Source organism: Numida meleagris, chromosome 18 (assembly GCF_002078875.1).
Source record: "Numida meleagris isolate 19003 breed g44 Domestic line chromosome 18, NumMel1.0, whole genome shotgun sequence".
In the NCBI taxonomy this organism is placed as follows: domain Eukaryota; kingdom Metazoa; phylum Chordata; class Aves; order Galliformes; family Numididae; genus Numida; species Numida meleagris.
In genome coordinates, this window is record NC_034426.1 from 3,057,430 (window position 1) to 3,081,584 (window position 24,155).

The window sequence follows — 24,155 nt, forward strand, 5'->3', positions numbered from 1 at the left end:
AGCTAATTTCTGCAGTTCAGAAGAATTCTATCAAATCTGTAGAAACATGCACTCAGCTCGGACATATTTCCAAGTGACTGCATCTCATTTCTCATTTACGTTTTGCTTCTGTTTAGCACTGCCTCAAATCTATTTTGGAACATCGCAAGCTGTCCAGGGCATATCAGTATATTTGTATACAGTTGCAAGGACCTTTATATTCTTTTTACTACAGAGAGTGTTTATACAGTGCAGAGGAGACTCCAGATGCAGAGATATATCTTGTATGAAGCGACCTGCAGATCAGCAGTGAGGTGTTAAAGCCACCAGGCATGACATCAGACACATTCCAAGAAGGTTTCTGCAGCATAGAACCACCATGATTTCTAAGTGAATATGACACACATACTGTCATGGTCCTGGGCTAATTAAGAGTTCTGGTAACCAACTACACATCAGCAATGGGGGGGTACACATGCACTTCTCCAGCACTCCCACCAAGCTGCAGACTGATTTTAAAAGTGGCTTCCTAATGTTAGTGAGTGTCCTCTACACAAATCTCCCTATGTGACCCAGATCTGGATAGGAACATGATGTTTTATGTGCAAAAGCAGGAAAAGCAGGAATTTCCTACAGCATATCTTCCACAGATCGATCAAGGATGCCAACTTACTGCTGCAGCCCGCTTCTAAGACAAGAAATACACAAAAACCTACTATTTCAAGTAGCTACCTACATCTTACTGGTTGAATTTGCAGATGAAAAAGTTTTTGACTGGAGATACAAGTATCTATCCTATCTTTAGTAATCCCAGAATAGCTCTTACTATAAAGTATATGCTTTAAGCATCTTAGAGACACTGCTGCTGAACATGGCAGACAGGCTTACGAATCTGTCACCACGCACAAAGTACGCAGGATAAAGCTACTCCAAGTCCACCCTCACAAGCTGCTCCCTTGTATCCACCTGCTTTCCTTGTTCTCTCATGAGCAGCATAACCAGAACTTTCTAGGTCTCCTCACTCACCTCATCTGCAGGGCAGCCTGACACCACAGCTTCTCATGCCTTTCCCATTCCCTCTTCCCATTCTTGCCTTTATTCAGGGAACTCTTCCACCACAAGCACACTGATCTATGCAAGAAACCTAGTATGTGGTACATTCATGTGTAGCACGCCAAGAAATCCAAACGTTTCAAGGAGCTCTCTTCATATCCTCACATGATCTGAGGAAGATGTTTTTCCAACAAATGAGACTCGAGGGTGTATCACTATGCACTATGAAAGTAGTCTCCTGGAGTTGTCTTGTTTCCTTCCATGGCTACTTAAAGCAGTTGTTGCTGTCCTCTGGTCGGGGCAGGCCTCTAATCACAGACATTTTTGTGATCTGTACATGGAGAGAAAAGCTATCTGCCAACTTCTATATCTCCAACTGACAGAAAATATCCCTCCCTGAGCACAAAGCAACACCACACTCCTCTACACACACACACACGTGCATGCACCTCCCACAGAAATGCACTAAGCATTTGTAAGTTCACTCCAGGTACTGCTCAAGCTATGCTAGGAAATGTTCAAGTATGGTGCACAACTGTAAACAGGCTGCATTAGTTAGTCCAAGCACCATGTCTTTACATTCATCCAGCTAATAAGGCAAGTGGCTTTGCACAGTTCATTAGTAAGGCACATAGGTATTCCAAAGAAGATTCGCGTGGGGCACAAAAGCTTGTTGAGGAACCCAGGATTTACCCACAGTGCTATAATATAAAAGAGAAAAGAAACCAGCTTTGGAGTTGCCACAGAAGGTATTTGAACACATCAGTCTATCTTCTTAAATATGAACTATTAAAGAATTTACTAGTTCCTACTACAGCTGATAGCCAATATAGTTGTAAAATCTGAATATAAAACCTTATATCTGCATGAGTGTGCAGTTAAATGAGAGCAGAGTGTGCTAAAATCTAGAACAAGCATGAGGCATCTCTATAATTAAAATGGGTCACTTGTGTAGCCACATGATGACGTTGACACCAGGAAATCCTCACAGCACAAACAGGCCTTGTCCTAGAGTCTTTCATTCAGTGTGAGCTGCAGCAATTTCTGAAGCTAAAACACCTTCCACAGCAATGATTTTGGTTTTGCCTAGCTGCATTGCCAGCAGACCTCCACCAGAAGGGCTATCTCAGCAGGACGACGACGCTCACACCTAGTGACACAGCTGGTTTGAAAAACCTGAGTTCAACCCAGGTTTAAGAGACAGGACAGCTCTGTTCCCAATCCTGACACTACATCACTATTTAACCTTGGGTAAATCATTTGATCCTATAGAGTTTGAGTCCACATTAGTCAAATGAAGATAATAACAATAATCATGTGTGTCATAATAACCAAGCCCTGCAGTATCTAAGCTCTTGTGAAGAGCCCCACATGAAAGGCAAATTAGGAGAAGCAAGATTAATTATAACATGTGCATCCCAAATAAAAAACAGAAACATTTTTGTTGTTGCTGTTATTAGGAGAGAGTCTCTCTGATTTAGGACAGCTTTTATTTCAATGCTGGTAAAGCACATCTATTCCAAACAGTTTCCACATTCAAACTCTATCACCTACCCACAATCTACTAATAAAGGCTGCTGAGCCTCTGATATTGCAGACATAAAGGCCTTTGATCAGAAGTCTGATTTCATAGTCACTGGCACCTGTGATACAACAAAGCGGACAGGCCTGCCTCTGATTTAACTGCTGCAAGGCTAAACAAGGAGTCCAAATGTTACTTCCACACCGAAGGAAAGCCCAGAAGCAACAAAACGGAAACATTTCCCATGGGTAAACACTGCACTGGATCATATTTCCTTCCTCAAGAAAGGTGAAGCCTAGTTCTTCCTGCAGCATGCTAGGAAATAGTTGAATATTAGATGCTGCCAAAATTCAATTCAACATCATCCAGTGACAGATACAGTTCTAACTTCACTGCATAAGTTTCCAAGTGATACCAAATCCCATGAACTATCCCTCAGGGCATTCAGCAATTAATTTCTTAAAAAAATAGATGAGTACAGAAATCAGAAAAAAATTAATAATTGTACATTCTCTCCAGGACACATTAGATAAAAAATCCTTTCCTTCACCTTGCAGAAAGTTTATGTTTAAAGAAAGAAGGATAGTATTAAATTAGTATCAAATCTTTCATTTCTAAAAAGTCAGATTTTTTTTTAAATGGCTGCCAGCAAGTCATCTACACCTCCATTTGTGGTAGTTAGCAGAGCAGGAGAATTTAAAAAAGGACATTGCCTCCACGTGTTTCAGGAGACAGTGTAACACAGCTAGCTCCAAAAGGAGCTTGGGTTTCCCCCCTAAACTATGAACAGCAGAAGGCTGAAATTTGTTAAGCTCACGAAATGCACACTGATTCCTTAATGACAGGTGTACCTCAGGGCAGCTAATCACAAGATGAAGTTTAACTCAACCACAGCTCATAACTCACAGAAGCCAACCCCATTTTCAAATGATCGTTTGGTCATGTCCCATGAGACAGTTCTTTGCAAGTTTATAGTAAAAAAAATAATTTCAAAAAGCAGAATTCTTTATTGTTCTTTTCCTACATTTTTGTGTCTTGAGGCAGCATTCTCCAAGTTTTTTCAGAGGATGTGGATGTTCAAAATCTTTTGCCCTTTTGGAATCTTAGGCATCTAATAAAGGCTAAGACCATGTTACAGGGCCTCTTATTTCCCTGCCCCAGAATCCTCTATCAGCATTGTTCCTTGGAGAAGTCCTCCTTCCTTCTTAAAATGTGGCAGATATGAGCCAACTGATTAAAATATTAAGGGAAGAGAGAAGTGAAAAATAACCTAGAGAGTGACTCAGTTTAAAAGAAACTGCTTTCTTTGCGATTCGTATCTTCATTTACTGGAATCGCTCAAGTTCTTTATTATGGAATTACTCAAGTTCTTTATTTTGGTCATTGAGGCAACATTTTATTTCAGTGATACTCCAATGTCAGAATAGCTATATGCATTATAAATCTGCAGCCAGCCATAGCATCTTCTCTTCAGCAGTATTACTCCATTGCAGCTACAAACACAGGAGAGCATGCCTTATCCTGCATCACTTAGAACTCTCACACTTCCGTTAGCAAATGTTGTCAGTTGTTTCATAGGGTCAGACACCCCACAACTTAGGTGGAAAAAAAAAAAAATACATCAAATCAAATCAAACCTTGCAAATTTCTTGCAGTGATGCTTAATGCCCTAAGGTTTCTTAGGTGGCCAGCAAGACCTCACTTTTGCAATGGACAATCCACAGCTCTCATTCCTCATCTCTAGATGTTTTCACGGATGGAGTGAAAAACTGTTAAATCTCTAGAGATAATCAAGGCCAGACACTGGTGCTGCACACAAGCAACAATCACTGAAATAATGCAAGTAGTATTTATCTCTCCTTCCCTACCCACACCCTACTTTTGCACAGTCATCTCTAAGCTGCTGAAGAGATGGGGTCAGGAAGAAAACACTTGGCCACAAAACCCATACAGAACAAAGGCAGAGCTCCCTCTGAGCAACCAACCTGCTGGGGTCCTGTGAGTGTGCTTCCTCACTGAATAGAGAAGAAAAAGAAAAGATTCAGTTCAAAATTAAAAGGCAACCCAGTCCTCCATCTGAACAATAAGCTCTTTGGTCCTGCACTTCAGAACCCTGGTATTAAAGGTATTTATTTTAGGACATATGTAAAACACTTTGAACATTTATTCTTTATTTAGATGTTGAGCAGAAAATAAAGAATAGTAGGGGGATTAAATACAAAATAAGCAGTGCCTGTCTCTGAGGCAAAGCAACAAATAAGCTCAGTGCCATCTGATTATTAAGTGTTACTCAGGAGAGTTGCAACGTGCCTGTGTGGTCACAGCAAAGTTAATTAGGATTCAGGAAGTAATGCAAACTCTGAGCACCAAGATCAGTGCTAGCAGATAAAATGATTCCCAGATAAAAGAAACTCCTTGTCAAGCATTCTGCTGTGGGGTATACATATTGCAGGTGCAGACTTAAGGTCTTGCATAAGCATGCCTTGCCCAAAATCTTTTATTCCTTTTGCTCAACATATTGGCTGGAATAATGCTGCTTCCAAGCACCTACACAGAGTGCTGGAAAGGAAGCTGGGCATTTGAGCACCTGCTGGCTGCTGCTTATGCCAGCCCCACAGAAGTTTGGTCTGACAGAAGCATAGAACACACCATAGTACAGATAGAGTTCACCCCCAAATATGTTTTAGTGCATCTGGATAGCAGGCGAATCCACAAGGACCAGAGAACACAGCTACCATACATTGAAGAAGTTTTATTTTCAAAAAGAGGCAAATGCCAAAGCTAGTGAGGACGCTTTTAAGTCATTCCAACAGCCAGACGTGAATGCCACCCAAACACCTCTGTACAGGTCTGAACAGGCATTCCAGGTGTGCCCAGGAGGTATGCACCTTACCAAGGGAGCTGCAGCATTCCTCCCCAGCCTCCACACTGGAATGGTTTTCAGATGGGGTCCCAGGAGTCATTTACTCTGTAAGCTATTCCCCACAAGGTACTGGGGATAATGGAAATGAAAACGAGAGAATTAATCTTTTCATTAGTTTAGAAAGCTACAATTCATGACTCATAGGAAGCTTGTATAAATAAATGGCATTGTTTAAGTCTTATTTGTAATTATTCTTTCAGCCAGAGACTTTCAAAGCTGCACTGAGAATATGGCATCCAATTGTCTGATTTATTCTTATTTTAAGCAGGTGCTGTAGGCCCAAATTCCCTTGGCAGATTATATCTCACCTTAAGTGTTTTTGCTAGGGGTAATTTTCACATGTTCATGTCAGCAGCAATGAGAGGAAGGAAATAAAGTAAAAAAGAATTCCATCTAAGTTATCCAATTTCTCTTTCTCTTCACAGCAAGTTAAAAGAGACTTGTGCACAGCTGGAAAACCGTACCTTTGCTGTGCTCTGCCTGGTGTAGCACTGAAGGAAAAAATGGAAGTGAGGAAGGACCAAAATTCAAGTGGTTTGGGAAAAAAACAAACCAGGAGTCTTTCTTTAGCAGCCATGCATTTCTTAGCACTATGAAAAACTCCCGCACACTTTATTAGCCACCTGCTCATTGCAACAATAGTAATTAATAAGGAAGAAGAACTCCTAAGTAGATCACCTTGAAAGTCTTGTTCGTACCTCATCGGCCTACTGCAGTACCCAACCACAGACCTAATTTTTGAAAGGATCAAAAATATACAGAAAACTAGAAGTTACTGAGGGCAACAGCAGTCTGGAACACCGATCTGTCTAGGAAATAAGTGTTATAAACACCCAACTTGAAATACCCCAGGCATGCTTACGAGACACCTGGTGATCCTCAAAGAAATTGATGCAATTGTGAGGGACAGTCATATAGCTGGTTGTTCTTGAAAAGTTGGACAGAGAACAAAAATGGTTGGAAAAGTGCCTATCAGGTACCTGCTGCTTTTTAATACCTCTCTATCATAGATTTCATGCCATGCTCCAGCACTAAGGCATGCAGTAAACACAAGGAAAACGGGCAGCTTCCTGATGTGTATCACTGCTATTAACCAGAAAGATCACAGCCACTCATTTATTCACTACACAGGTCAGATAAAATACAAACTAAGGAGAACGACATCTGAAAGTGCATTAGAGACTGGGAGAAATCTCTTGCAAGGACATTCAACAACTTGGAATTTTAGAGAAAGACATTATTTCATCTCCTTGCAGGTGGGGACAAACTTCTGGTCCTCCTCTTTGGATGTGCTAACAGCATAGAGCAGGACTGCAGAATTCAGAGACAAGAGAAGATGGCCAACAGGTGTTAGAAATGACAGATATTTGTCAAATGCCAAAATGCTCTATCCTATTCCTACACCTTATTCCTTTTTGAGTAATCTCCCAGTTTTATATTTTTATTAAGGCCATTTACTGGAAATAGGAAAAAAGAATATTCACCTCAGGCAAGCCATAGTAGGATGCTGCAAGAAGAAAAGCCAGCATAAAACAACTATAGACATAAGGATCCTGCTGCGTGCTTGAGGCATAATACATCTCCATTCAGCTAAATTGGGCAATAGAGAAGTGGAGAAAAACTGCAGAAATTGCTTCGAAGACAAACAAACAAAAAAGTGTTTTTGTTGAGCTATCATCAGGTTTGCTTGTCAGATCAGATGCCTTTTCTTGTGCTCCATTCAAACACAAAGAAATGCTTGAAGAAAAATGCTGGTGTTGATATTTACACGCTACACATACGCAGCTGGAGTGAGATTTCTGCTGTGGTAGAGCAACGACGTCAACAAAACAGTTCAAAACTAAGAATACTCATACTGCAAGAACTCATGGGATTTCTTAATTTCCTAAATTATATAAGCACGAGCTTTATTAAGCATGTAGTTTTACATCAAGCTTTAGGGAAATGAGCCAACTGAGGGTAAAGATTATGTCCTTGAAAGGAAGACAGAAGGAAGAGGTTAATAAAGGCAGATGGAGCCACAAGAAGCCTTCCCCCACTTCAGCAATAAATGCAGAAGCTTAACCGAAGAGCACAGAAGCTATGCAGAAAACAAACCCTTTTGGAGTCACCAGCAGATGTTTGACTTGTTTTAGCTTCTCATCTGACAACAGCACCCTCTGCCATTGCAGAATCAGTCCTACCTTGAAGAAGCAGGATTGAAGAATTGCTATCTCCCAGCAGTTTGTACACCCTAGTGACATTCAGCACTCTCCTTAAACCAGCTGTTATGGCAGTTGCTGAAGTCTGTAAGACTGAACTCTCCAAGATCTCATGCTTCTAGAGAAAAACAGATTCCAAACTCTGAATATGCTTCAAACACACTCAAAATATTCTTGGTAAATTTCATGGTAAACTTGAAAGGCCTACTTAGTATTGTGGCCATAGTTGCAGCGATTACTGTCTGTAGGCTATAAGTTTCTCATAGTTTCCATCAGAGCCTCTCTCCATTTTTTTTAAATGAAATGATGATTTGATTAAAAAATGCTAACACAGACATAAGACAAGGCCACATATTAAGAGAGACACATCAAAAAGGAGAATGAAAGCAAAGACAGTTTCTGTCATTCTGACAGGTATTCTGACCAATAAAATACCCTTAGTTTTCATATAACTGATATGAAACAAACCCTGTCCTGGTAAAGACAAAAGAAAAATCTGTTGTTTTTTTTTTTTGCTTTGCTACTGAAATAATACTATGGCTACCAGTCCTGTTGAAGGACAAGTCATCTATTTTTTCCCCTCTCACAAAAATTTAATTGCTTTATCTTTCTTATTTGATCAGGGCAGTGTCCCAGCCCTGTGTTACTCCCAGCTATCTGCCCTGCCCATGCCTACCTGCTGCTCTCAGCCACCTGCCAGAGCACCCATTACCGCGGCTACGGCCACTATTAGAGGGGGAGCAAAAGCATCTGAAAGGGAAAGCAGCAGCAGCAGCATGCTTAGTTTGATTTTGCTTTCTTCTCTCGGCAGACAATAGTAGCTAGTATACCTTATAAGAAGAAATTAACAACACTACTACTCAAAGAAAGCCTTCAGAAATAATCAAGCACCTTTTATTTCAACAGAGGCAAGTAGAAATACTCATCTCCATCACTCCAGCAAGCTAGAGACCAATCTCAGAGCCACCTAGAACATTTCCACTTGCATCAGTTTCCCCTCTAAGCCCTTAATCCTAATTGATACACTCTGAATTAGGTCATCATTTCTGTCAAAGTACAGGTATTTAAATGCAACCCATCATCATAGTTTTAGTTAAAAGCCTTTCCCCTCCTTTGCTCATTTGCACGCACATTTGCTGTCTCACTCTTGCATACTCTCTCTCTGCATAATGCAATGAAACGTTCATGTTTTTAACACACACTAAAATCAGCTGCAAAGAAGAGGTGTGAAAAAATCAGTTACACAAGCCAACTCATTCACAAATTAACTGCATATTCATTTGCAGTAACACCATGCTTGCCAAATGAGAGGCAGCTAGGGGAGCATCAGTGTTTCCCTGGCAGCTTGAAATCAACCAGAGCAGGTAGACAAGAAGATATCTTTGTTCCCCAAGTAGCTATTTCTGAATCCACCTATTCCAGTTACTCGGTTTCCAAACAAGGCAGAGCTTGATAATATCATCAACAATACTAAGATATTAATACTAATTAACTAACCTATAGAACCACTGTATAGATTATTGTTTGTGAAGAGCTGTTGTACACTAGACAGTCTTGTTTCACTGGGTGGACAAGTAGATCGGCGAGGCTGCGCCCGGTTAATTAAAAGCATGCTGCAGGTTTGCAGGAGAGCAGCAGCCTGCGTTTTCCACATGTTCCTGCTGAAGTCCCCAGGCTGAGCCTGCTCCCTACTCTCTGTTTTTAGTCCTGCACCACTTACAGGGGTACGGCATGGTTAAAGAGCACAATGACTTCTGCAGTAGGATCCATTCGGTGGACCTTGGGTATCCACTGTCATGTCAACAGCAATACTTCATGGCAGTGCCTCAAGTCCAGCCTGAGCTCTGTTCCTTCTTCCATTTCTTCCATTGATCATTTTTCTTATGTAGGAAGATAGGAGTCTGAACCACCCTATATTCGCACAAACACAAACAGACTTCAGTCCAGCTATTTTCCTAACAAACTGTCTCCCCATTACTCAACTTTGATGAAGATATTCATATAATTCCCTTTTTAAATTTTTTCAACCCAAAACAAACATTCCTCCTTCACAATCAAACATGTTTACGCATACCCACTACCAACATTTCATAGCATGTTTGAAAAATAAATGCTTGCAGACTATCAAGTAAAGAGCTTTGCTTAAATTACACACTTTTCTTTCATAAAATTGTAGAATGCGGTTTTGCTTTCTTGCTGTACCACAGACTGCACAGAAGTGCACTGCAGTACTGTTACAGCTACCGCACTGCATAAGCATCCTGCAAACCACTTAAGCTCAGACTACTGCTACATATTAAACAATCTAGAACCATATTAATTTGTGCTGAAGCTCAGCTAACGATGGTCAGCCTTAACTGCTGATGGCTGCTGACAGTAAGGAGATGCCTAATACACGTAAGTAAAGGCGTAAGTGAAAGGACTGGTGCATGAGCCACGTCCTGTGCAGAGAAAGCAGCCTTCCCAGCAGCCATCATTACTCTTCCGCACAGATTTTCCATTCTGAATGTAAATTGAAATAATACATAATTGGCATGTAACCAAAAAGCATTCCCTACACACTTCAGGTTTAAGAAGCTCCAGAGCTACTTTACTGTAACTCCAATTTAGAGCTGGGCAGAAATATCAAGGTAAAGTCAAAATACCTAGAACTTCAAGTATCCTTGTAATTCAAGAGAGATGTTACATCACAAGGTCTTGAAGACCTGGTTTGGTTGATGGCAATCACTTGTCACATCCTCTTACCCAAGACATCCATATTAAGGCTATCAATCAGTGCAACAACAGTAATAACGTTTTACTGAGGGGCGGTCCAGAGGCTGATGTAAAAACTAACAACAAAACATTAAGGTTTCATTTCTCAGAGCTCTTAAAAAAAAAAAAGATGAAAATTGATGAAAGTGCAACTCAGATCCATCTTTCCTTTCACCTCAGCATTTCAGGTTTTCAGCCATTACAGTAAATACTTTCAGTTTATGACATAACAATTAAACCTATGGCCTAAAATAAAGGATTGGGTGCTAGCTGAAACTCGGAGCATGTTGCTAGTGCTTTCAAAACAGTCAAAGACTTACAGCAAAACAGGATTCTTCCACTAGCTGATAGCAATTGAAGAGTAGAGCATTTGGGAGATTCAGCACTTCTGAATTTTCCTGCAGTAGCATTTTGAAATGTCCTAAAATAGGACGGCTATTCTTTGGCATGTTCTTCTGCTGGATGGCCACCTTGCTGTCTAAAAACAGACTTCTCCCTACAGACAACAGGCAGTTGCCTTCTGCAGACAGACAGGAGGCACCTCCTACACCACAGCACCCTGCTTTTCACTGCTGCCTTCTCAGGGCTTCCTACAACAGCAAAGAGCGTTGATCTTCCCCAGGAGGCAAAGGTCTCCACCTACATTAAACAGAAAAAAATCTATGCTGAGAAGTTTAAAATATTCAAAAATTCCAACTCAGAGAGAGCTGCCAGTGGCCAACATTTCTAAGGGCAAAATTACAGCATTTGGGAATTACAGATCTGCAGGAGAACCAGCAATTTGTGAGGAATTCAAGTCACCAGAAGCGACGAATTAGGACCACAATGCTAACAAAATTAGATACAGTCTCCTTTTAACCTCATTTCTGTTTTTAAGGGTGTCTTTTTTTTTTTTTTAGTTAAAAAAAATGTTCATTGTCTGTCTTGTTAAAGTTTCTGTGAGATTAGGCTTGTTTAGAAAACAAGTTTTCCTCTAATTTACTCTCATTACCTTAGGTTATGTGAAATTATGCTTGTGCATGTGCAGGGAGGTTCCTCTCAGCAATTTAAATACAGTGACAGCAAAGACAAAACTCAGCAGCAACACGACAGTTCCTGTAATTTTTTGCAAACGTGCCACCTTGAGGGATAGATGTCAGCTGTGGGATTTTTCTTTTATTTTTATTTTTGTTTCCTCACATTATTGGGTCTTCTCTCCATCTGTGGACACTGAGTCAGAAGGGAACTCTTTCCCAATGACTTTCACTTCATCTACATGCACGTAAATCTGCGCTGTGTAAAAACAAAACAAAAACCTTGCCAATCCTCCCATCCTCCACCCAGCAACAGCATCTTTAAAGCCATGCCTACTCCTTTTGTTAATTACTCTAACAGCCCACCTAAGCACTGCCTCTCAGCCCCTTTCTCCAAAGAAAAAACCAAACCTGAAGGAAGAAGGAAACAGCTCATCTGCTGAACACAATGTTCGGAAATGTGAGGTGAACATTCCTCACTGAAGTGAGATGAATGTTCCCACCAGAGCACAAAGAAAAGCTTCATATTTCATATATTTTCCATTGTCTGAGCTTGCTTGTACATAAGCAACTACACTTAGGAATCACCAGCAGGAGATACTTAGCAGCTAAACAGATTAATGTTTTTAACAGCGCAATAGGAGAAACAAGAAGGCAGCTTGCACTCCCTTCAGTTCCACCAATACTCTCCAACTCTGACACAAAGGTTTTCCCTTCCACAAACACACGTACCTCTGTAACGCTCACCGGAGAGATGCGCAACATCCTCCATTCAAATGAAAATAACACATCAAAATTATGCAGCGTGGAGGCTGAAGCAACAAATCAAGCGGCACAGTTTGCTGAGCAAGTCTCAGAAAGTTCTGCCACACAGCACTGAGTTGATGATTTTCATTGATAGAATATACACAAAATCTGTGTAGAGACAATAACTCTGGATGGAAGCAAGTGAATACTTCAAAAAGAAAGATATTCAAATATGATGGCTTCATGACATAAGGAAATATCTGTAGGTACTGATAGAGGCAATAGTTTCAAACTTCTACACTGAAAAAGCATTTCCCCATTTGACTCTAAGGACCATGGTGGAAGTCCCAGTAAGGACTGCGTGGAGCAAGCGGACCTAGCAGGTCTCACAGCCCAATGGTCTCTTCACACCTGTGTGCTGCTGCCCCTCACTTCTGCTGAAAGTGCAGCTGCTAAGGCAGGTTTTGTCTGGCACACAGGGTCCTGCATGGGCAGAGGCAGCAGCGTGATGCCCCAGCAGAAGCACGTTCGTTGCCCACGAGATAGAGACAGCAACGCAGCTTTACCAGCTTACAAGCCTGCAGTGTTATGCAAGTGACTGCAACTACCTCAAATCACACAGCATTCTTGCATAGTTTGACACTGGTTGGTGGTGACTTGGTCTGTTGCCTTTCTTTAAATATTTAACAGAGACCTCATAACAGCACCCTTTCTAGTGTTCTGAACGTGTTGAAAGCACTCTTCAATCGGACCCTGTAAAAATACAATGCAGAGCGTTTATGTACAAAATCAAGCTTTAGGAGAATATCAAGTAAATCAGTGTCTTTAATTGAGATAGAAGAAACAGGGAACACTTCTCAGTACAGACTGCTGGCACACAAAGTCAGATCAGTAGCCAGTAGTGGCAGGTGCAAATGATGAAATGTGTGCAAATTCTGAAGGGACAGCTTTCTAACAGAGAAGCTCTTCTCTGCTGGGGCTAGTGCCACTGTTTAATTTGATTACACACAAGCGATGTTCTGGGGATGGAAAGGAGGCAAGAAAAAGGAAGAGTGAGGACCCTCTAAGCACCCATGCTGAACAGAAAGGGCTCATCTAGCTGCACGTTCAGCAGCAGGGGCTCTGAACAGTGGTCCACAGCAAAATTACAGGGGGGTCATATAGCTGACATGGCATGATCACTCAGTAGACAAAAAGTTACTTGCTCTCCCCTCAGCAAACCACATGCCACAGAGCAATTTTAACTGGAAAGATAGTATCCCACATTTAAAGGGAAGCTAATGTTTTCAGAGAAATGTCGCAGAGCGGGAGAGTCTGAACTCTGCCTGTGAACACATCAGCACATACATGGACTGAGACAGTTTGTCCATAGCACTTGCAGGCCCTACTCTCCCACAGCTTGTTACCAGCTCTTTTACTGCCTGGCTATTTAAAAGCTGCCACAAAACTTGCTTAAAACTGCAACTGGCCAATTCAAAGTACCTCAAGCGTGCTCTTGCTTCATTCTAGCCCTTGGAGAGAGAGATCATTTCAGTTTCTGCTAGAGCCCTGACTCAAAAGAACAAACAAAAAACCTTCACCACCATCTAGGATCTGGTTCTCCACACAAAGCCTAGGAAGATCACTAAAAGATCACTAAAGAAGAAGGAAGAAAGTTGCTTTTATCAAGATTGTCAAGGGATTGTTTTTTTGTTTTTTTTAAACCTACCTTAAAATTGTCATGTTGCTACCTACTGGAGTCTAAATTGCACTTCCAAAATTACACGTATTAATATCTGAAGCATGCAATTATAAAAGAGTAGGTATATTTTAGAACTACCAAACTACATTTTTAAAATAGAAACTTCTGCATGATTATAATACCTATATTTTTAGGTGCCCTTCCTTTACGACTCAACACTAGCAAAGGAAACTGGAATAAATGCGTTCAACTGGAAGCTGCAGATTGTAACCTCCTATATGATGTAAATGGCATTGATAAAAAATGTGCAAAAATGGTGCTGCTGATAAATTCTTCTTACCAGCTTCCTTCACTGCAGCTAAACTCATGCAGGCAAAAAGAAAAAGTATGCATTTGTTTTAATCTACCATGAAAACTGAAGTGCTGAAAAGTATTGGTTTTGTCAGACAAAAGTGTGACTCATTAAATTTACAAACAGATTAATTATCAGAGTTCAATCTACTAACTCACAGGACAGCTAAAATCAACAGCTGGAAACTGGCACCTTAGCATTCTCCACATTCTGTTATAGGACAACAGTCACACAGAGGTCAAGGTTTCTGCTTCCAAATGCCCTTCCTTGGCTGCCATGTGTGATAGTTCTGAATTGCAAATTCCCTTCAAATTGCAAAGGCAAAAAACAAACAAAAAAACTCATCTCCCAATACTGTCACAATACTTTGCTTTTTGTCCTACTCTTTCCCATCAGCGAATAACACAGCTGAGATGGAGCTGATCAGGAACCGTCAGTTCTAATCAGAGCACTGCAGCTGTCAATCACCAGTAGCCCTTGGGTATTTTCTTTCCTAAATGTATAAAAGATTTATATCCTGAAAGTTAGTCAGCATTTCTGGCTGCTAGATGGAATAACAAGACTACTTTAAATCCATTGATAATTGTATAGCTACAGCAGTATTTGAGTTCTAACAGCTTAACACACCAACACATGCAATGACCACTCTTCAGGAACCACCTTAATGCGTCAGGAAAAAAATGAAGAAACCATTTTTCCTTATTGCGTAGTTTGTTTCCTAACTTACTCAGCTGGCATTTATTAATAGTGTTGCAATTCTACATTCATTATTATTTAGCTCCAGCAATATGCTTGGAACTGCACAAAATTTGTCCCCACTCCAAACAGCATAAGCAGCCCTGATTCAGTGTCCCATAACCAACATTTCACACACCCGCTCAATTACTGAAGCCTGGACATTAATGTAACTGTTATCACACCAATTTATTTAGCTCCTGCTGGGATACAGTTTGCAAGCTCAAACCTGCTGGAGAGGACAAGGCAACAATAATGACAATATAAAAATGAGAATCTAGCATCATGAAAAGCAAACACACACAAAAAACCAAACACCAATATCCTGTTATAGTCTCACATTTTCAAATAAAAAAATTTCATTTTCAAGTGAAAGATGTAACACTGAAGAGGTACACAGAAGGAGCACAGCTGTCCATAAACTTCCCAAACTGCACGTGGTAGCAAAACTGTGCAGAAACAACTTTATATACCACCACAAATGCAAAATATCCAAGGTCATCACTATAATATAGGTAGAGATCATGAAATAAAGAGGCGACGAGGCAGAAGGAAAGTCAAAATTGCAAGCCAGCAACAGGGCATGACCCCTCCCTTTCTGGATCTGTACTGCTTTGTAGGTACGCTCTCCCAAAGGATCACTTATCTGAAGAGAGAATATGCAGAGAACGCAGACAGCAGATCATGGACAGGCATGTGAATCAAAGTAACCCTTCAGGTACGTTCCATTCAAGCCCTGAGGCTTCACACAGACACAAGCCGTACCAACTGTCAGCTCACCCACTATTGTTGTTTTCCATGTTGCCAAGAACACAGAGCTCTCATTTTAAGACAGCAATAAAGTGTTTCTGATAGAAAAAGAAAATTTAAAGCTATGAAATGAATAATTATCAGTGTTCTGTTATTTACTTAATTATTGGCAGAAGCCTGAACAAGGAATAAAATGGATTAGAAGCAGTTTGGGTTCAACGCAGCCTTAAAATAAAAAAAAAAACACCATCACATGCCAAGGCTGAAAGGATTTTCATTCCACCATGTGGTTCTCTGTTTCTGCCAGCCAAGCTCCAAGCTGCTACTGCAGCTTTTCTCTACATAACCCTGATCTTTTTTCCTTGTGCTGTTCAGCCAGTGTACTCACTGGCCACAGAAGCATAGAGAAGTTATATATTTATAAAAGCATAAGGGCACAGGGCTGGCATATTCATACCGCTGAACCTAAGGCTGACAAGACAAAGCTGAGATTTTTCCCCTCCGTCTTTCTCCCTTCTCTTCAGGAGAAATTGCTCCATGATTTTTGGTTGTGATAAAAGATCAGTAGTTCTGAGAAGGGGTGACCCACTGCATTCCCTCAAAAACATTACCCTTCCAACTTGTTTCACTGATGCCTAGAAGGATCAGCCTGCCAGAAGAACTCAGTGGCTTACCATGCATCTTTGAATTCTGAGAGACAACCTGGTGGTTCCCAGCCATGACTTGTGTGGGGCTTTCATGAAAGACACAGTATTAGGAAGAGTGGAGAGAGACCACCACAGAGCCCTGATAGCTCCAACTGCCCTCTGGAAGAAACCTGCAGCCACTCCTGAACAGGAATAGGGCTGAAGTGATGATCTCAGAAACAAAGGATTCCACATCTGATCCAGGATCCATTACCTTCTCGCTTTCCCAATTATACTACCAAAAAAGCAGAAGCACAGAAAATAGTTTTCCCTCCTTTCACTTCCTCTCTGTGCAATCCTACAGAAATAGCTGGATTACACAAGACAAACACACACAAAACGACAATGAAAGCAGATGCATTAGGAAGAAAAAAATACAAGTGTGAGATTTCTACTGTGTGTGCCAATTCCAAATGCAGCACTTGTTCAGCCTACAAACAACACGGCAAACTATGAACAGCATAGTAAACTATTTTAAGAGTAGCAGACTTCAAGCAAGGTTTCCAGTAGTTACAGAGAACTAGTGGTTTGATTGTATTTTGTGGTTGAGCTTTTGATTTGATTTTGCCTATACCTCTCTCAGATTTGCTTCTTGACTTTTGGATGAGCTCACCAAGAATACAATTTGCCAGAAAGGCCCATGCCACATTCTACAACCAAACCTTCCTTAAAAAGAGCAGGACTCATTCACCTCACTTTAACTCTGTGAGGCCCGAGCCCAAAACCTTGCTGCTCAATTCCCAGTAACTTCCATGAGCCCTGAGGTTCTTCGTAGAGCTGATTTTGAACTCACCCCTGTACCTCCACAGTGTCAATTTCCAGAGAATTCTCTTGACCAGAGAGCAAGATGTCATCCTCCATTTCCAATGGATGCTTTCATGCTCTCTTGTGATACTCGTCATGTTGGGTAGATGTAACAACTTACTGAATTATACCATTGCCTTCCTCTCAAATCTCTCAGTCTTTGTCTGCACTGCCTACAAAAACATATCATGCCAGATAGTCTTTATCCTTTTATTACACTCACTCAAAACTGTGTCTCACCTCCCTCAGCCTTCTACCTCTCTGACATTATAGCTCTCTGATATCTCTTACTTGTGATGCTTTCACACCATTGGCTAGATAAACTCCACCATACCGCTCTTTCTGGGGAGGAAATAGGACAAAAACAAAGCTTACAGGTTGAGATAAGAAGATAAGGATCACTCACTAATTACTATCATGGGCAAAACAGACTCAGGGTACTGAGATTAATATAATTTGCTTCCTGCTAATAACAGACTAGAGCAGTGAGATCTAAAAGCAAACTAGACACTTTCCCCTCAGTCACCCTCTTCCACCTCCTACCCCCAAGCACTGCAGGGGAACAGGGTTAGTCCATAAAGCTTCATGTCTGCTGCTCCCTCACTGTCTCTCTGCTCCTGCTCCCCATGGGGTTCCTCCAGAGGTTGCTGTCCTTCCCAAGTGAATCCTACGAGGGGTTCCCACAGGCTGTAGCTCTCCAAGAACTACTCCAATACACATCTGTATCACAGGGCCCATCCTTCAGGAACCCACTGCTCCAGCACAGAGACCCATGGGCAGCAGCTCCACCGCAGGATTCTCTCTACTGGCTGTAGGGGAATTTCTGCTCCAGTGCCTGGATCTGCTCCAGCCCTCTTTCTTCATTCACATTGGTATGTGAAGGTTGTTTCTCTCACATTTTCTCACTCCTCTCTGCTAGCAGCAGTTTTCCCTTTCTGCAATTTGTTCTCCCAAAGACACAACCAGCATCACTCATGGCTCAGCTCTGGATGGTGGTGGGTACATTTTGGGGCTGGCTCTGATCTGACATGGGGCAGCTGCCAGGCTCTGCGCACAGAGTCCAGCCCTGCAGTCCCTCTGCTACCCACACCTTGCCATGTAAGCCCAACACATCGATGAATGCAGACTGTAAGTACTGCACTGTGAGGGTCTTGTCTATCATTAGTACACAAAACAATGATCATTTAAAAAATAAAAATAAGTAACTCAGCAAAAGTTTTCTACAAACTTTGTAGAGTTTATATATTTCTACAAGCTTTGATTTAGGCAGCAGTATCACATCACTTTTGTGACAAGTTCCCCAGCACTATGACAGCACCGACTCTAAAGATATAAGGCAAGCACTCTGGATTTTCATATTAGGGCAAAGGCACTGTATTTTAGTAGCAGCTACTGAACTTAATACTCCACCATGCTACCTAGTGTACAGCATAGTTACTTCTCATGTACAGTCTAGTAGAAGCAATAAAGAGTTAACATACAATAAAGACAGACAACTAAAAACAAGGTGACTGGCGGAATTTAATGCTTGACATGGTACTTGAAAAGTTCTGAAGGAATGATTACAGAATTCCCATACCTTTGCCCAGGTAAGCTTTTCTGCACAGCTTCTAATATTGACAGTCTCAGAGATCAAGGGACTAATAAGATCATCACTTTCTTAAGAATGCACTGAATATTTATGAGGGCCTTAACTCCACGTAATAAAGGCCATATTCACTGACTGCGATTACTTGGATGCTTTAGGGATAAAATAAATCAAAGTCAAACAGGAAAATCTGCACATAATAACAAAGATAGCAACTATCTGGCAAATCTACATCACAAGGAAGAAAAATACTATGATTAAACATAATAAGACTTCACTTGAAATGCAAAATACTCAGGAAAAAATCCTGCCAACTCGCCTAAGAACCAGCAAACAGGAAGTAGCTGACTATGCAGCAAAGCCCATCGCGCAGGGAAAACATAACAGTAGAGAACCAGATGCTACTACCCAGCCTTTGCCATTGTGTGATTTCTATTGCTTTTTTCTGAGGTGCGTGGCTATCAGCCCTTCTAGCTTTTGCTCACAGGGCAGCGCTTCTTGAATTTTGAGCCAGTAACAGGTAGCTATTGCCCAAGCAAAGTATTGCTATCTTTCCCTAGATTCCCACATCTGTGAGCTACTAACACTGCTGGCTCAAGCAAGTTCAGTCAATGATCTTTCCTAACATTTTCCAGCATTGCTCTACTTCCACAGCTGAATCCTAGGTAATAGCAAGACTGAGATCATCTCAACAAGAAGGAAAAGCAGAGAGCTTGCAGTGCCACTTAATGGTTTCCTCCCTGAAACTAAAAGCACGGAACAGTCTTTTTACAGTCGGGAGCTCCCTTTATCCCACTACATAAATGAGATCTTTGATACTGAATGATCTTCACGCAGACTAAGATTTCACATATTTAGTTAATACATTGCTATTGTAAATGTGAACTCCCAAGTAACAGAAAGCAGTTTTGACTTATAAACTCTTGAATATCTTGGCATTTGGAGTTCGTTTTGAACCCTTCCTAACCCTTCAGTTACAGCTGGTACCTCATAGCTTTAAACTTGACTTTCCACTTTCAGTAATCATTTGCATGCATGTATCTTCAAAGAATGGTATTTGCAACTATGTGTTGTAATGAGAAGCTAATTAACACAAATATGGTTATTAGCAAGTTACAGACATTTACAAGACAAAAACTCCAGACCAAAGCCTACGGCTTACTGCGTCACAGGGAAAGAGAATCTCAAGGATGGACTAATAGCAACCACTAACTGCATTACCATGGGCAAATCGCAGACACTCTGCAACTCTGTTTCCCCTTCTGTAGTGGGATACTAAGACTCATTTTCTTTGCCAGGTAGTTCTCCAACTTAATTAAATCATTACCTTTAAATTAAAGGCATTACAGAAATGCCAGGAAGTAACATCTGAATGAGAAGGTGGGGATGACACTCTAATGAAGCAAGACTATTTTCACCATCAACAGCAGGCATGGTAAAAGGTCACTCATAGCATAATTGTGAAACCACATTCCAAGCTTCTGAAGGTAAGATGACTTTTCCCTAAACTTCATTAAGGAAGAGGATAGGTCCCAGCATCACTAGATGCTGTAGTGTCACAGGCGATCTACAGTGATTTCATTACTGCTAATCTTCCCTTTTCCTTGTTCTTTGTTTTCTAATAGCAGCAAAATATCACAGCTCTTGAAAGAATACTCTTTCCACAGGCAACCATTTTCAGTATGATCAAAGACCTATTAAGAAAATTGCAGAGGAATATTTCCCTTCAAGTCAGTAATGTTCAGCACAGAGTTTTCAATCTTTTCTTCATAAGAGACACAGTAGAGGCACTCCCACTTTTTGTCTGGGAGAGCTGCTCCCAAATATCATTATACTTTAACATTCCCCATGCACATTGGGAATTTTCGCTTCCATGCAAACATCAAGGCATTGCTGAAAGATCCCCTATTATTGCTCAGGCTTTTTATTTTGAAAGTAGCAGAAGAAACTTAACCTTAAACCATAAGAAACAGCCAGTGCCCAGCAGAGGCCCAGTTTCATCAGGTATTCCCAGAAGAGCTGTGCCTTAGTGTCAGGCGTGAAGCTGAGTATGTCCCATATCTCAAACTGCACTCCAGTTCTGTCATAGAACGTCCCAGATACTAAAAAGCACACCTCATCCTAAAATTGTTTCATCTATAATGGGAAGTCCTTGAAATCAAAACTAGGGAAACAGGTGCCTACTTCTTTGTCACACTTGAAAAAAGATTACCCCCCAAAATTCATTAAATGGCATCTCTTTGTATTCAGAAGTAAGAGTGTAAACACAAAAACACCACTTCTGCTCCTCATTGCTGAAAGGTGAGCAGGAAGAAACACTCACACAGGAGAGATCAGCCTGGAGAATGCTTTCTGTTATATAAGATCTCCCTGCATTGACTGGATGCATACAACCTAACTTGTGTCTTTCAGTTAGAAAACAGAGGAAGATTCTCTGAAAACTACATTTGCAACAAATTACTCCATATATCACCTCGTTCCTATTGACTAAATATAAATTTGCTTTAAAAATGTGCATCTGTGATCAGGATGACCAAAATAGCTGGAAATGAATTCTTAAAATAAGTCAGAAAGTGTACTTGTAGCATCATGCCCATACAACCAGGTTCTCTGGTTTTTTATTTTTTTAATGTCTGCTTGCCAGCTGCCTGCCAGTCGCTTTGGAGTCCATTGACTCCTGCATTTGGCTAAATTTGACAGCAGGAAGAAGTTCCAAAAACTCTGAACACTTCCATCCATATAAAAAAAGAAAGAAAGAAAAAGTCACATAGGGGTGAGATTCATAGGACAGCAAGAGAAAGGTTAGTGACAAAGGTCAACACCTAATGGCCTCAGACAACCCGTGCCAGGGATCAACCATAGATCTGAGGAAGCAGTGTCCATCGGTACCACTGCTCCACGAACACTTCCCTCAGACAGAGCCAGAACCAGGAGTTAGCACCACTTCTCACAGCAGCTCACTGGCCTTCGTTAAATCATAACTTCTCATGCTACTTCCCCTGGTATAATGAAGCTAGTGTTAAACTGCCTTATTATGTTGCTGCAACAATTCATATTTGCAAAGTACTTTGAAGGTCAGAAGAGCTGCATTCACTAATTATTACCTGTCTTGAGACACAAACTGAATATTCAAAGTGCTGGCCTGATTCATATGCGAGGGCACATCACACAAGCATGCAGTATGCACTGAGACTCAAAAATAATAGCAAAGATGGCTTTTAAAGAGGACTTTAAAACAAAGTCGGTTTTGAGTACAAAAAATACGTAACTCGTATTACCACAATTCTTCTATTAGCTTGGATTTAAATTATTCCTTGTTTCAGATCAGCACTTCATAAAACATCAGTTTGGGAAATAAACATCAGCCAGCACAAGACAAAAAGACGATGCAAAATGATTCTGCCCCTAAAGCAAAGTCTGATGCTTGAGAACTTAAACCTTTGCTATCAAGTTGAAAGCTAGCCAGCAACTTCCCCAGGGCAGGTGATGGGCAGCGCACAGCCAGAGCTTGTGCTGAAAGTACCGGCAATCGTAGCACTGGCGATGCCGCATCACAGCAGGCAGGTGGTTTTATCCTCCGTTTGGTCAGCCGCTTTCCAGCCTTCCCACAAATCAAGATGCTTCTCCCGTCCCCTGCTAACTCATCCCATGCAGTGAGGACAAAAAAAAAAGCGAGATGAGAAAGCTGTTGCTGGAAGTACTATAGCAAATGGCTTATTTATGCATTTTTAAAATCATTGTTGTGTTCACCTATGTGTGTGAGAAGGAATAGCTTCCAGAAGAGGAAAACTTTCCACAAGTTAAAGGAAAATGGTGCTTTGTGGTCAATCTCCGTGCTAAAGGGACTCCTATTCGAGGGTGAAAGAGCAAACTACAGTTTCCATCAGTAATAACAGAGCAATGTTGCATCTTCAGGCTTCCACCTGCATCACACGGAGCCAGTACTTGGTACCTCCCAACTGGGCCTTTGCATTTCCTGAAGGATCGAGCCCTGCCTAAAAACCGTAATAAAAAGCCACAAGAGCAGGCAGCTATATTTTCATTCTCGCCCTTTCCACCTCCCTACCCCAAACAAAGCCCAACCATCCTGGCCAACGTATTGTAACAACAATGACTAGATGCATCCCTTACACACTATTACTGCCCTACAAACATACATTATTTTAATGCAGCATAAACAAATACACTAATTTGTTTAACACCGCATCGAGTCCTAGCGATTAGAACGTGCATATGCACAGAGCAACATTCATACATGCGCAAAGCCCTTTTTAAAAGCTCTGGAGATAAAATTATCAGTATTGCCAAACACTATTTGCATTATTATATGCATTATTTTTTAATTACACGAGACAGTTGAACAGCACCAAGCCTCCTTCGTCTCTCATTAGCAGAACTTCGGCAATCATTTTCCTGCCCGCTGCTAAGAATGAACGGGGAGTCCCCTCCGGGGGCCGGCACAGCGAGCATCCTAACGCAGGTTTGTCTCAGCCTTGCTCCGCGGCGCCCTGCGGCACACCGCGTGCGTCCGGCCGAAGGAAGGAGACGCAGCGCGAAGCGCCCCGCAGCCCGTTCCGCAGGGCAGGGACCTCCTTGGCGGAGGGCTGAAGGGCAGCCGGGCTCCCCGCGCAAACAAAGCGGAGCTGCAGCGCGCTTTTCCGCGCACGCCGTTCCCCGTAGGACGGCGGATGGCGCTGACCCGGCGGCAGCTGCACCTGTCACCCGCAGCGCTCGCACCGAGGATCGATACCGCGTCCCCGCGCGGAGCGCCCGTCAGCGCCGCTGCCGCCCGACAACACCGCCCCGCACGTCCACCCCACCGCCCAGCCCGGACAGACAAAGGGCTCCTCTTTGGGTTTGCGCTAAAATTCGCACCAACTAGAGAACAATACCAAGAGCGGCTCCACACCCCCGCCCGGGCACGGCGAACCGCTGCGGCGCGGCCCCCGCCAGCCCCCGGCCCGCGCGGCGCCGCCGGCTGAGCCCCGGGACCGCCCCTCGCGGCGCAGCGCGGCGGAGGGGAGCGGAGGCCTCACCTGCCACCGTGTACCGGTCCAGGTAGTTGAGCACGTTGCCCACGCTGAGGATGCCGGCGGCCGCCACCCGGGCCCGGCCGAGGCTGGGTGCCTTGTGGCGGGCGATCGGGCGCTCCGGGCGCTTGCCAACCGCCGGCGGGTTCATCCTGCCCGACAGGGTCTGCACTTCTCCCTCAGCGCCCCGACCGCAGCAGCCCCGCTCGCCGTCCTCTTCCTCCTCTTCGTCCCCGGCTCGGAGCCGCCCGCCGCAGCCCGGGCTGCTGCCGGAGGAGCCGTCGCTTTCCAGGCACATCATGGGCCGCTAGCGGGAGGCAACCGCGGCGCGCGGCGA

The 24,155-nt window shown here is 42.4% G+C and overlaps 1 protein-coding gene across 3 annotated transcripts in view; it reads right to left on the minus strand.

The window, feature by feature from the left end:
• SPNS2 (sphingolipid transporter 2) overlaps window positions 1–24,149 on the minus strand; it is a 125,440-nt gene extending 101,291 nt beyond the window's left edge. For all 3 annotated transcript variants that reach the window (XR_002444065.1, XR_002444064.1, XM_021416076.1), the window contains exon 1: window positions 23,825–24,149. Coding sequence is in view for 1 of the 3 variants with exons in the window: in XM_021416076.1 (XP_021271751.1) it covers window positions 23,825–24,119 (295 nt within the window). In the remaining 2 variants the exon portion in view is untranslated. The remainder of the gene's footprint in view (window positions 1–23,824) is intronic.